The following is a 13811-nucleotide window of genomic DNA, read 5'->3' on the forward strand; positions in this document are numbered from 1 at the left end:
CATGTTTGAAAACAGTTAAAGGGGAAAACAATTTGGAGAAAAATCGAAAACTTTCTCTAATTATTCAAAAACTACTTAACAAATTCAGAATTATGAATATAGTTTTCTACTAAATAAAGATACAAAGACATGGAGAGGAGTAAAGTGGTTCAACAGCCGATAAATACATAAATAACAGAGAATGCCAACATGATGCTAGCAGTCTTAGCAAACACTAGCTAAGACTGCCGTTTTTTCGCTTCTACTGAACAATCTGCTGTGAATAAACATCCATATGGACCCGATTTAGACCCAACTTTATTTGTATGTGATAAATAAGGTTATATTTCGCCAGAAAATAGCTAAAAAGAGTGAAAAATTGTGTTTCCCTAAAGATTCTGTTTTCCCCCTTGGCGAGGCCACGCCCCCTTCTATGATGCGATGCCGTCTGTATCTATAGATAAAGGTAAAGTTCCGCAGCAGTTTGATTCACTCATTTCCCATTGACTTAACATGGGTGCACGGCAACAGTTAAAAATTGTTTGCCTTTATCTATGTCACTTCCTGTCAGTGTCTAATGAGGAAGTGAAACTAAAAGCATCACAAAAAATGTCAAAATAAAGAAAGCTTGGTAAAGAAAAAAATTCTAATGTGTCATATGCACTTTAAAGGCCTATCAATGAAAGAGAGAACACATATTTTTTTGTTCTTAGTTAAAGTCAAAACTCATTCCTAACTTTCCTAATGCATTTCACATCCCAATTCTTCACAGGGATGAGTTTGCGACTTTCAGAGAGCAATGCTGTCGCGGCAATGTCAAAAACAACAACCAGCCTGTTCATGGTAGATAATGGTTCATATTTAGATACACAATGGTCTTTTTTTCCTCAAACGTCTACATTTATAATATACTGGAGGGCACAACCATTTTCATGCTCGCACAAGAAATAAAATCTTTTCATTTGCATGGTTGTGAGCAACCGATATTAAGCAGTATCTCACACTGATGACGGTGTACTCAGTTGTAAATAATATCTAGTACATGGTTAGCACAGACAACTAGACAATCAATCACAATCAAAACGGCATTTTCTTTCAGCAGCAATTACCACATTGGCTGCTATTATTTAGATGATATTGTCTCTATTGGGATTTATGATGTGTAAATAATACTAACTCGGTAGTGTTGCCATCTCTCGATAAAATCTTTTAAACCTTGCTAAACCTCATATGATGGGAACCTATTCCCATGAGCTTATAAATTGTCTGTGTCCAATGGTGACAGTGTAGGTCACGCCGACGCTTATGCACAACATAATATTAGCCACCGAGAGATCCCATCTGCGTGGCACACAGATGATATCGCCGTCGCTTGCACTTGGATGTATTAAGCCTTTGGAAAATGAGTGCGCGCTGGTGTTGATTAAGCTGTTGTTATTTTGCCGGCAGATGACAGCGGACGCCTGTCTCTCCTCTCTCGCTAACATTATCAGAGACACAACACAAATCAAGTGCCCGGACTCGCAGGGCGCAAACACCATTAACGGCCATTTTCTCCCCAGGAATATGAGTTGACATCTTAATTTCCATTTACAAAACAGCAAAGCTAATCAATCACCTCAACCCTGGGCGGATTTCGCTCATGCGGCGCTCCCTCCGGTCATCCCGCCACAGAATGTTATTACAGACAGACAGGACGAGGGATTAATATTGCAGTGTTTATTTACAAATTTTGCAATGTTAAATTAGTGGCTTATCGGTTTCGGAATAAATCTCCCGTCCCGTCTAATTAACTTCATTGCATCGGCTGAGCAAGAGAGTTATGCGTTTCATGCAAGTGTGCAGCCTTTCCAGTGCCTTTGCGGTAATTATGGCTAACCCCGCGCATGACCTCCATCCAGAGCGATTGACATTTTCATCTGATGTACGAGCGCTACATCGTCTACATGGGATTGATGCACGCTCTTTTATGCTAAGCACGTCACAGCACATTCTAAAAAGTCATAAAGAAACTAACTTGTGCACTTAAACAACGATAGACTCACTTTTGTAATGCAGTGTGTGTGCTGATTTTATGTAAATAAGAAAAAAAAAATCAGTTAACATTCATTTATCCTAGCTGAGTTACACCTACACCAATGGCCTTGAATAATGCAACTGTAAATGCGTTGGTACACGACAGCCCACTACAACAGCACTTACAGACACACTGTGTGTCAGTTAATAAATTCAACACAAATGTGTGAAATTCCAACTTTATGTTACGCAAACTTAAAGCAGTACTAAGTTACGTGTTTACCTTAATAAATCCTTCTCGATGTCCCTGTGGGGGTAATACAAGTGTTTATGGGATGATTGGAGGGTCTTTCATCTCCCCCTGGTGTCTCTGGACAGAAAACCATGTTTGCAACTTGCCTGCCACCGGTCCGGAGAAAGCAATACACACTAATGGAATCACGAAGAAGAAGCTAACAGGCTAACGGGCAAAGCTAACTGCGGGCTAACGTCACTTTAAACAGTATTTACAGCCAAAAAATATTTCCATTGTATAATTGGGTGCACAGTAACCCTCTCTCCCTTCGCCTTTCCTGTCAGCGTAGTATTTACTCTCCAAGACAATTAATAAGTTAAAAAAATCGTAACTTGCTACTACACCTGCAGTTGCGCGTATGGCCTCTAGGGGGCAAGGCAAGGCAAGGCAAGTTTATTTGTAGAGCACAATTCATACACAAGGCAATTCAAAGGGGGGAAGAGTACTGCTTTAAAGAAGTACTGCTTTAAAGCTTAGTACTGCTTTAAAGAGACTAGACGCAAGTTGGTCATTTTATGCTCACTACTGCCACCTCAGGTCTTATGCATAACAGTCTCTATATTAAGCTCGTGCAGGATTTTAGAGGCAGTTGTGGTGAATAGGTCTGGGCTCATTCTACACATTAGGACGTGGCTGGAACATTTAGGGGGATGAAAATACTTGGTTTGAACATTTATAAACTCCATATAGTCTAAAATAAACTAAAAGAGTAATGAAATCATAAAACACTACTTTTTTAATCTGTGCTACAATATTCTGTTCATAGAATGGTAGTAAAAAGTAGCCAGACCTATGCTTACCTAAATATGCCAAAGGATTTCTTGATTTGTATAATTGATGTATTGATGTATACCTAAAATGAATAATAGCAACGAAAATAATTAAGGATACTTTATTGTCCCCATAGGGAAATTTGTCCTCTGCATTTGACCCATCCTTCGATGCCGCTGGGGCAACCCATACGGAGAAGTGGACAACGGCAGTACCGCGCGCGGAGACCCATCTCCAGATTATTATTAATAATTTAAAAAATGATTTATTGGTTTATTTGGTAGGGATAGCGCAATGAACACACCACACCGGACTGTAACCATGGGCTAATTTGCATCCGTTGTCTCACACTTGCACTCTAAACACACTCTCTCATTATCCTGGCCTATTGTACATGTTTTCAGTGGTAGGGGAAACCGGAGTACCTGGAGGAAACCTATGCGGACATGGGGAGAACAAGCAAACTCCACATAGAAAGGCCCCGTCCAAGTGGGAATCGAACCCGGGACCTTGCTGTGAAGCACAAGCGCTAACCGCTGTGCTACCGTGCTGCACTAAGGATTACATTTAATAAAGGTAAATCCCTTTTAGGTTATACAGTTACCAAAGAAATACAGATTCCTCCCACAATAATCCAATAATTTGACAAATCATAACATCTCGAACACCTTTGCGACCATGCGACCAGTAAGAATAAACCAGTCAGATTTAGTTTTTTTCAGTCCAGGCTTTTATGTGGTTTTAGACTTTCACAAGCAGAGCCTCTTCACACCTACTCAATGTGAAGCAAGGTGTAACATTGTTCGGACCATTTCTCAACAGTTTAGCTGAATCCAATGTGGTGTTAGTCCGACTCTCGGTGCTTTCTCTCCTCTTCTCAGGTGGATTTTACAAGCCAAAAGATGTTACTATACTGCTCAAGGACTTCAACTTGCTGTGATCAACTCAAAAACTCCCCAAACCAGTGAGAAGAGATGGTTTGAAAGGAGATGAAACGTACCAATTTCAACGTTGACAAAGCCCTCATGGTGAAAGGCGATGCATCTACGACTCTTAACACTCCAGAACAACTTGATCAAGCTGTCCTTAACCGCCGTAGTTACCGGTGCCAACTAATTTGGACTCACAAGTATCTACGCTATCTATTTTACATCGAATATTCCGAGCCACACTAAATATGAAAGTTTTGTAGCTTGATGGGGGTTAGCGTGAGGTTACGTGATTCATCCACTCTCCCGAGTCTCCATTTCTATGCTTTTTTCCTCTTCGATTCCCATTGAGAGATGCTTGTCCTAGGGGCTGGATTAAATTACACAGCGACCAACAGGGCTTCCATGCACACATCCATTCCGCAGCGCCGTGCCATATTGGTTTAGTGGCCCGCGGCTTCATTGGCTATTGAATGATTCGAGCGTCGCCGGCTACTGTGGCGGATATTAAAGTCATCTAGCATGAAGTTGTTCGACATGTGATTTCCCAGCGCCTTTGTGTCGGTTCGGAGTGTCCGCGGCGCGCGCATGGGGAAAGATGGCCGCTGATGGATTGGACAGCCTCTTCAAGGGACACTTCGGAGCGGGCGGACGGAGAGGCATTAGTCCACCTGCCAATACGGTGACAGGATTGGTTTCTGTGGTCGCGATCATCAGAGAAATATCCTTCTCATGGCTGGACAGGAGATGGGTTATATAAGTAGGAGTGGCATCACGGTGCTTTGATGTGCAGCATTTAGTCAAACAAATGGTAGTGACGGATAGTGAAGAAGAGTTTTATGCTGGTCAGGTCAATACAGTGAAGCTGATATAGGTAGCTTGGAAGGGTGAGTGCTGCTAGCATTAGCGGGTGTTGAAATTTGTTCTTATGCGAGATCAGATGGTTTTGACACTTATTTCTGTTTGTTTTCTGAACTCACCTGCCCCCATCTGTGCCTATATCCTCTGACTCATCTCAAACTAAACAACTTCCGTCTTCCCCCTTGGTATTCTTCTTGACCTCTTACCTGGCAGCTGCAGAACTCTTGCACCAATATCCCCTAACCCTCCCTTAAGGTTTATAAAGCCTGTTCGTATTAAAACCGATGTGGGCATTAGACATATACTCCCCAAACCTGCACAGACTGAACAATTTCTTTTGTAGAGGGGAGATAACATAACAAAGAGCATAGGAACAAAACTATCTGTGTTTTACTATGGAGACTTAGCCTGGTCCCGCTGAAATAAAAACAGTATGTGGCAGAAAACAAGCAGCTGTTGAATAATTACGTACAACATATTTGAAAGGGTCAATGTAGTTCATATATCCAGACAGAGATACTCACATAGTTCTTTATTTCGGCATAAGCCTTCTTCAGAGCGTTTGAGTTGTAGTCAAATAAAGAACTATGTGAGTATCTCTGTCTGGATATATTAACTACATCGATGTGCTACTTTTCTAAAATTTATTATTTTTTGGGGGGTTTCGCGCTCAGAATTTTCCAAGACAGGGGCAACTCCCCTTCCTGAATACAACACATTTTAAACTTTACTCGGGATGTACTCCAGTAATTCACTGGAGAAGTTTTTAAAGCTAAAGGCTAAAGTTAATTTTGAATTTGCACCATAATCTGAACACATTTTTAATGAAACACACTCAGCTTGGAGAAGAAGATAAAATGGACAGAAAGTAGTCGCTACCCTACAGTACGTTAGTCAATCATCATTAAAACCTTTAAAAAACAATTGTGCACATAAGTAGTGAAATGACTGTCACTTGTTACCCCCAGACACCCCTGTTTAGTGCACGAGTATGTGTGGGCCACTGTGGAGAGGCACAAACCCACGTTTTAACTAAAAGGCAGGCCTGCCATCATTGGTTATCCCTGTTCTGTATTTGCGTTAGAATTGAATTTTAAAGATTATACACTGAATGATAACATCTCACTTTTTTTTCAATTTACAAAAAAATACATCTTAGTACTATACAAAATACAAGTACTATTTAAGATAACCAGCCATTTTTGCTTGAGTTGAAGAGCAAACACGAGCTGCATTGTCCCCTTATCTGCGAAAAAGTTCAGGTATTCAAGCTGTTAGCAATAAACCAACAATGGATGCTTTCAAGGACCGCTTTTGTTAACTTTATACGTCTTACCGGTGCACACATTTTCAAGTAAAACCATGCCGAGCAGAGAAGAAACCATCTTTACTTTTATAGCACACCAGCTGTTGAAGTCATAATACTTCAAGAGAGAATAATCCACCCCCACCTACATTAAACTTTTCCAATTCTGTATTATTGGCGTATCGCTGTGACAAATGCTAGTAAAAGTGGCTACGCCTACTGACAGTGACTGCTTCATCTCCCGTATGTATGGCAGGGGGAGGAGAGCGGACCCCTCTCACTTCCACTCCATCACCTTGCTTTGATAAAACCCTAATTTCCCCCGGGCCTCAACTTCAGATGAACTGCCTTTGACTCAGTTCCGACGCCAAAAATCTAAGACAACTTAACCACGAACATGAGCGCTGAAGGCACATAAAATAGCGAGAACATGGCATTTTTTTTACACCAACAAAGCCGTATTGTGCGCAGCGGGGCTATAACTTTCAAACTGTCTCAATTTAGCGGTGCCCCATGTGAATTCCATGGCCATTTTAGGAGTGGGTTGAGATGAGAGCCGCGTGAAGAGCTGAGGCTGGGAGCACGTGCATGGGTTTATCAAATGGTACTCTCAAAACGCAGTTGTCAAGATGGGAAAATAGAGAGGTGGTGTGTGTGTAGGAGGGGGATTAAAGTAGGTTGAGGATAGATCATCTAAGGATTCTCCACTCAGATCGAAATGCACGAGAAATGTACAAAAAATGTACAATGAGTTGATGGAGAAGATGCAGATCCCACCCTTACATGTGGATTATGTAACTGGGTGGAGGGACCATCTCGACACAATCCTGATCTTTCAAACAAGTCATAGAAAGTGAGTGAATTCTGTCAACAACTATGAACTATTACTATGTCTTCTTATACTAAGACATTTCTCTGTGGTTCTCCCCAAGGACACTCTTTTACCCCACTGTTATTCATTTGAATTGAGTCCCTATGAGGCGATAATTGTCGATTTAATGGGCTTATTTAGACAATTGATAATATCCTAGATGGGGCTAGATGGCCATTTTATATTTACTACTGCAACCTCAGGTCATACATGTTGTGCATGACGGAAGCAACAACTTTTTGAGTGACAGTGCAGGATTTTAGAGGCAGTTGTGGTAAATAGGTCTGAGCTCATTCTACACCTTAGGACAGTGGTTCCCAAAGTAGGGGTCGGGACCCCTTGGGGGTCACGAGGTCTTGGGTGGGGGTCCCCAGATGATTTCAAGATGTAATGAAAAGAAAATTGCTACTGTTTTTAGTATAATTTTGAGTGTATAACAGCATATAATTTGTGAAAAGCATTCAAATGGTTAAAACAACCAGTTTAAATACATATTAACTTGATATTCAAATGTTTTTCTTCCTTTAAGTAGCATACAACGCAATAACTTTATACAATGGGGGTCGCGAGTTGTTTACGTGTCAATTTTTGGGGTCCCAGTCCCAAAAAATTGGGAACCCCTGCCTTAGGAACATATAGGGGCAGGAAAATACATAATTTTAACATATTTAAACCCCGTATTGTCCCTCTAAGTTATGCGGCATAAGTCTAGATACTCACAGATATAGTAGTATTCTCGTCCCGGTCTGAACTCAAAGCCCAGGGAGAAGGGGGTGAAGAGCTGGAACTTCTCAGAGAACTTGAGGGGTCCGTTGGGGGAGTGCGGCCGGTTGCACTCCCAGCGTTTGAAGCCCTTCGCCGTGTGGTCGCACGTGCTGTAGCCGTCATAGTTCACCATGTAGAGCACGTACCGCTCGGTCCGCTCCTCCGGCACAGTGTCCTCATAGTGCGGGCAGTACACATCCAGGTAGTCGTTTATGCACACGTCGATGTGGTAGTCCCCACGATGGAACCTGGGTGAACAAGAAGAATTATGTTTAGACTCTAAACTCAGTGGTTAGGTTAGGATCACTGCCATTGTAAACTAACAATATAAAATAACTAAAACAGTAACATGGCAGTTTGGCGGATTTGTATGTTCCAAGCTCTTCCTAAGACATCACCGACTTTGCCTTTACACACATTTCATTTTAATGAGACCAGGGAGGAATCAAAGATAGCTTTCCAAAAGACCTAGACCCCGAGGGCACGTTTGACTGATTTACATTTTAATTTAAACATCTAAACAGATCTGCGACTTGACTCCAGACCAACCCTTAATTACTATTGAGAAATGTTATTCATAAGCGGCACATAGACGAGCAATACAGGTTTGATCTCTGTGTGCTCCGTCAATGTTATGCGGAGATTTATGAGCAACAAGGTTCTCATCTTCTGCCTTCAATAAATTTTGGCGTAATGGATCCTCTATAAATCTATCACCGCAACAAATATTTGCTTACACAGTCATGCGGCAGAACCACTTTCAGAAGGTTGAATGAGACCGGTGCTGGGAATGCCAACGAAACTTTGATTATCTAAAACTACGGAATATAAAAAAGAAAAGTAGAAATCCACCAAGAGGCCTTAAGCCACATGAAACGTAGCAAAGGTACAGGTTGTGCAAGCTGAAAATCAAAGGGGATTTGTTCAATTCTTCTCATTTTTTTGCTCTGCCTTTCGGATCGGCATCATGTTTAGTAATCACAATGTTGGAAGCAGCGCTGATACATATAAACCTATTCTTATAGTTGGAGATTGTTATGTTTAAACTTTTACTGTGGTCATAACTAATTATTTTTGTCATTGTTTGAAAACGGGTACAAGGCTGGGACTGCAAAATAGGAACTGTGGCTGTGCAGCTGACAGAACTTGTTTTTGTTATTTCAACTTTTCCCTTCTTCCATCTCCTTTCAGGTGAGAACTCGAAGTCACCTGGCTCACTGCACTTTCATCTGTCCCCCGCATCAAAATTTCAAACATCTTTCTAATCAGTGAAAAGTTTACAGTCAGAGAACCCATGGGAAAATACACTTATATCTGAGGAAATTTGCTCAGTGGGCGGAACACCAGTAAATGTCATGATCGACCTGGCTGTCTGCGAGGGCATCTTTACAACTGCAATGATCTAGAACCGGCCGCCCAGGGTCAGCGGCCGTAATACACGGAGGAAGATTCATCACAAGGACAGGCCATGTCACACGCGCACCATTCACCTGTGGAATACTTTACGGCCGGAGGAAATTAAAGTCCAGCAACAGTGGTCGGAGCGCTCGTCTGAACTGTGTGACCCCGAGCTGGAGGTCACGGAGGAGTCTGAAGTTAGATAATAAAGCGGCTGTAAAGTTGGAGGAAGGTGGCAAGTGATACTGTACGTGAGGGCGCCAGGTACAGAGAGACAACTGAGGCCAACCGGGAAAAAAAGGGTGCACCAAGTAACTGGGACATTTTAGGATCTCTAAAGCTCTGGCTTAGTGGTAAAACTAAGCCATAGGCAGACTCTTGACACTACGGAACCGTCATTTCAAAATAAAACACTGAGGCTATGTTATGCGCAATATCTTCCCTCTCATCCGGGTAAACAATCGATGCATATGGGTCAAACGTATGTGGAAGGCTATATAATCAAGGTATAGCGACCACAAAGGCATGATGACTTGAGACCGGTGATTTATAATAACTCGACTTCAAATAAAACTTTTAATTGACATCTGCCACTTCCCGTGCTTACCAGAAGTGCCACGAGGGAACAAAGCGTGTAACTGGCTCAAACCGTTTCTGCTGCAGAGCTTTCGGATTACCATTGTTGAAGCAGCCCGATCCGCACCCGGCGCCACATGCACATTTCTCTGGCCAGTCTTTGAAGTCACCTCATCTACATGTGCTTAAAGATTCATGGATGCCGGGCTCAATGGGGGAGAACGAGATTATAAGGGCCATTTTCTCAAACATATTATGCTGTTGTTATAATAGAGAGGGGGGAAGTAATGTGATTTCGATTGGCTGACAAAATGACATCTGTAAGAGCGGGCAAAACGGGCTACTGCCGGAGTCATTTCACCCATGCGTTTCCCTTTTCCTCACAAAAATATTTGCTGAAGTTTTAACTTGAAAAATTAGCTTATGTTGTTATGAAAATAGAGTCTGGAGAGGGATGTGAAATAGGCCAATTTTGGTTGTTCTGGTGTCAGATAGTTTTAAATTAGTTTGCTAATGACTTCATCCATTTACAATGTTTTGTGAGACATCTAATCAATCACTGCCTGTTGTCATTAGTTGGAATGTATGTTTTTGTATAAGATAAGGGTACAGTATTGATTGGTTAGCCTATGGTGCTTCGGGCTGAACATAAATCAATATTTGGTCAACTGTAATTTTTATTCTGTCAAGTTAAATAATTCACATACAGTGCATTTGGAGGAATGTTCTCTTTTTTTTGTCTTGGAAATGTGAGTAAAATGTGTGAGATAATAGTTTGACGGTCCCGGATTTTGTTGTAGATTTTGCTTGATTAATTTGGGATGGCCTAATCCTAACCTGATCTAACCGTACTGTACAAACCGATCCTGCAGCGTGTCCACGTCTTGTGCCAGAGCGTGAGAGCTTTGTCCCCTGCACTGTGAGTTAAATACCAGTGTCACTGTGTTTACAAGTGAACTCCATCTGTAACATCTCAAAAAACGTGTCCGCCGAGGCCCGACAACATCCATGCATCTCCCTCACCGCTTTCAAATGTCAACCGACTTAATGGTCGCGACCCACAGCGGGCTGCCCCTCGCCGCCCCCGCCTCAGCTGGCCCTATAGCGGCTTATGGCCTCAACTGCTAATGAAGCATGGGATGTTTGGGAGAATGGGCACAGAGAATGGCACAGCACAGGGGCATTTGTGGCATGTAGGATGCTCTGGGTTGCATGATGTAGTGCAAAATCGCAATATTGGCGATTTTTAATATATCAAATGGTCGCAATGTATATAGCACTTTTATCCAAAGCACTAAACAGTAAGGAACCACTTACCCATTCACACTCTCATTCACACACCAATGTACACAGACACTGGAGTATATGTATATATTATTATGTATGTATATGCCTTACTATACTATACTGCCTTTGCTATGCCCAATCCCATCAGACCTTCGAAGCTAAGCAGGGAAGGGCCTGGTTGGTCCTTGGATGAGAGACAGTGTAGCTCTTTGAGAAACTTGGTAATACCGGTAAAGTGCAATACAAGTGTAAGGCATTATTATTACTATTATCAAATGATGGTGTAATTACTGCTATTGTTCTCAAATTAGATTATGCGTTTAATGGTTTTGTGTTGATAGGTCATACAATTGTGGAGATATTAGCCTTAAATATGACAAGATGTCGGTAAATCTATGTAATAATTAGACTTCATAATAGACGTCAAGATAGTGTCGTCCAAACCTCTAAGATTTCTGATTCCTGGCGCAATCTATAAACCGACAGACATAATAAAGTGTAAAACAATAAAGTTCACACTGTGTTAGATGTATTCAGTAGTGATTCAGCAACTAACTATTTTCTAAACTTAAAAAATTTCTAAAGCTAATATCATGTTCCATTTCCAAACTCAGCACAATCTTATGGCATTACATGAACAACATCTACGCATGACAGGCTATAAAATGATCTGCATGCAAACAAAGCAACTTATGTTCCTTGCTATATTAACATTCAAACTGAGAATTCCATTTGCAGCTCTGTTGCAAACAATTACACATTCACACACACATGTACCGGAGTACATTATGCTGGCAGTTCGGTAGGCTGGCCTGGCACATTGGCAGTAGCAGTGTGGTGAGACATGAGCCAAAAGCTGCTAATGGCACCGAGTGAGTAACACAATGAGGGTGTGAAACAGACAGTTGAATTTGAAATAGCATCCAAAGCTGAGAGGAGGGAGAGTGTGTATAGTGTAAAACGTGCAGCTGGATCCGGAGCGTTGGGAATAGCGGGGATGACTGTGGCCAAATTGTGGCTGGAGTTTGTCGTTTGCGCCGGTGCCGGTGCCGCCAAAAAGAACTGATTTGGAAGGATATTGTACAAGAGCTTTTGCAGGCGTCATCTCTAATGTCTGTTATTTGTACATAAAGGAGAGTCATTGAGGTGTGTTTGACGATACAGTAATGCATACGTTTAGTTGCTTGCTTTTGGAAATGGATGTATTGGGTAGGATGCCGTGGGGTAATCATGGAGGCCTGTCGTCGTTCAATGTTGAGACCATTTCTGTGAATCCCTGCGAGGTTTGAATAGAAATAAATCCGAAATGATCTCTCACGTATATACGGATATGGATGCAATATTATTTTACTTATATTTATATGCTGCTATGGAGCTTGAAAGATACAGGTAGCTATAGAATATAAATCAAGGCAGTGTTCACAAAGAGAATTGAGGGCAAGATACCAGCTCTGTAAGACTTGACCCAAAAGGACTCTGAGTGAATCTAAATTAGCCACCGTCCGCCAGTGTGACTCGGCAAGAAGAAATAAAGTGGTCAGTATTCAAGCCGGCAAAAGGAACATTCACCCTGAATGCTGAAAATGCCGGTTATGACCCCATGTAATGAGTGCAACAATGTTTTCCTAATGGCGCTGAAAAGCAGCACACACTGCAGATGTCAGGACTTTTAAGGCTACGCACTGTACGAGTAAAAGGAAAAGGAAAAGCCCCCATTAACTAATTTGTATCTTTTTAAGCATGATAAAACATTAGCCTCATTAACACAATTACTGTTTTCAGTAAAAATGACTCTTTAAAACCACCACACAACTGTATGAATCTGGCAACGCCTTCATTTGTCTATGGTTCGGTGCCATGTTGCTATGTAAACAAACAGATGTGCTTAAAGGTGCATTATGCAACTTTTATGTGGAAAAAAAAAGTTGATATTTGTGCTTATTTGACCTTGTAGTGACCCAGCAGTATGAGTGGTCAGCATGGCGCCTTTACTCTCGATCACAGTGGTCTCTACGATGCTCCAGGATCAATTGTTCAGAAGGTTTTCACTGCTGACGGACCCTTTCACAAGTAAACCTACAGAACAATGAATCCTGGAGCGTCGTAGTGACCACTGTGATGTAAAGCAAAGGCGTCATGCTGAGCCGCTGGGTCACTACAAGGTCATACACACAAATATAAAAAAATGTCTTTGCATAAAAAGTTGCATAATGCACCTTTAAAGCTGAACCTGCTTTGCCGAAATGCCTATGAAACGCTACATGTTCATCAGAACGTTCTGTACAGGACTGACAGCAGACTTTGGCACAGATTAAAACATTGCATTGCCTCGTAAAAGTTTCAGAACGCGAGATTACAACCATCTTGCACTGCGCCCAATTGTTCTGGCAGCTTTGCGTGGAAGATATGTTTCCCCATCTCAGGAGCAACTGCAGCTCACAGTAAAATTGTAATTAAGCCGCAGTGTCAGATGGCAGGCTAATTGTGAAATGATGATAATTACTTGTCTTTGTTATGCCACGGAGCCGCGGGTCGCAAGCACAAAGCCGACGAAAAATCATCTGGACATGAGCAGAGAGGCGAACCGGCGAAGTAATTAAGCCAAGGGAGCGAGTGTGGGGGGAGAGTGGTCACCGTTATTACCAACTGATTACGGAATTGTACTTTATTTTATTTTTTTAACCGGCACTAGCTGGGGCAGACCATTGCTGGCACTTGCCCATAGAAAGTCACAAACACGAGAGAAGGGGGGGGGCT

The 13811-nt window shown here is 41.9% G+C and overlaps 1 protein-coding gene across 1 annotated transcript in view; it reads right to left on the minus strand.

Moving 5' to 3' along the window:
* The window catches only part of efna5b (ephrin-A5b), a 133178-nt gene that overhangs the window by 19925 nt on the left and 99442 nt on the right, over window positions 1–13811 (minus strand). Inside the window, exon 2 of the mRNA XM_079572067.1 lies at window positions 7749–8041. Within this exon, the coding sequence (XP_079428193.1) occupies window positions 7749–8041 (293 nt within the window). The remainder of the gene's footprint in view (window positions 1–7748; window positions 8042–13811) is intronic.

The sequence above is a fragment of the Gobius niger genome (genome assembly GCF_951799975.1).
Source record: "Gobius niger genome assembly, chromosome: 1".
Taxonomy (NCBI): domain Eukaryota; kingdom Metazoa; phylum Chordata; class Actinopteri; order Gobiiformes; family Gobiidae; genus Gobius; species Gobius niger.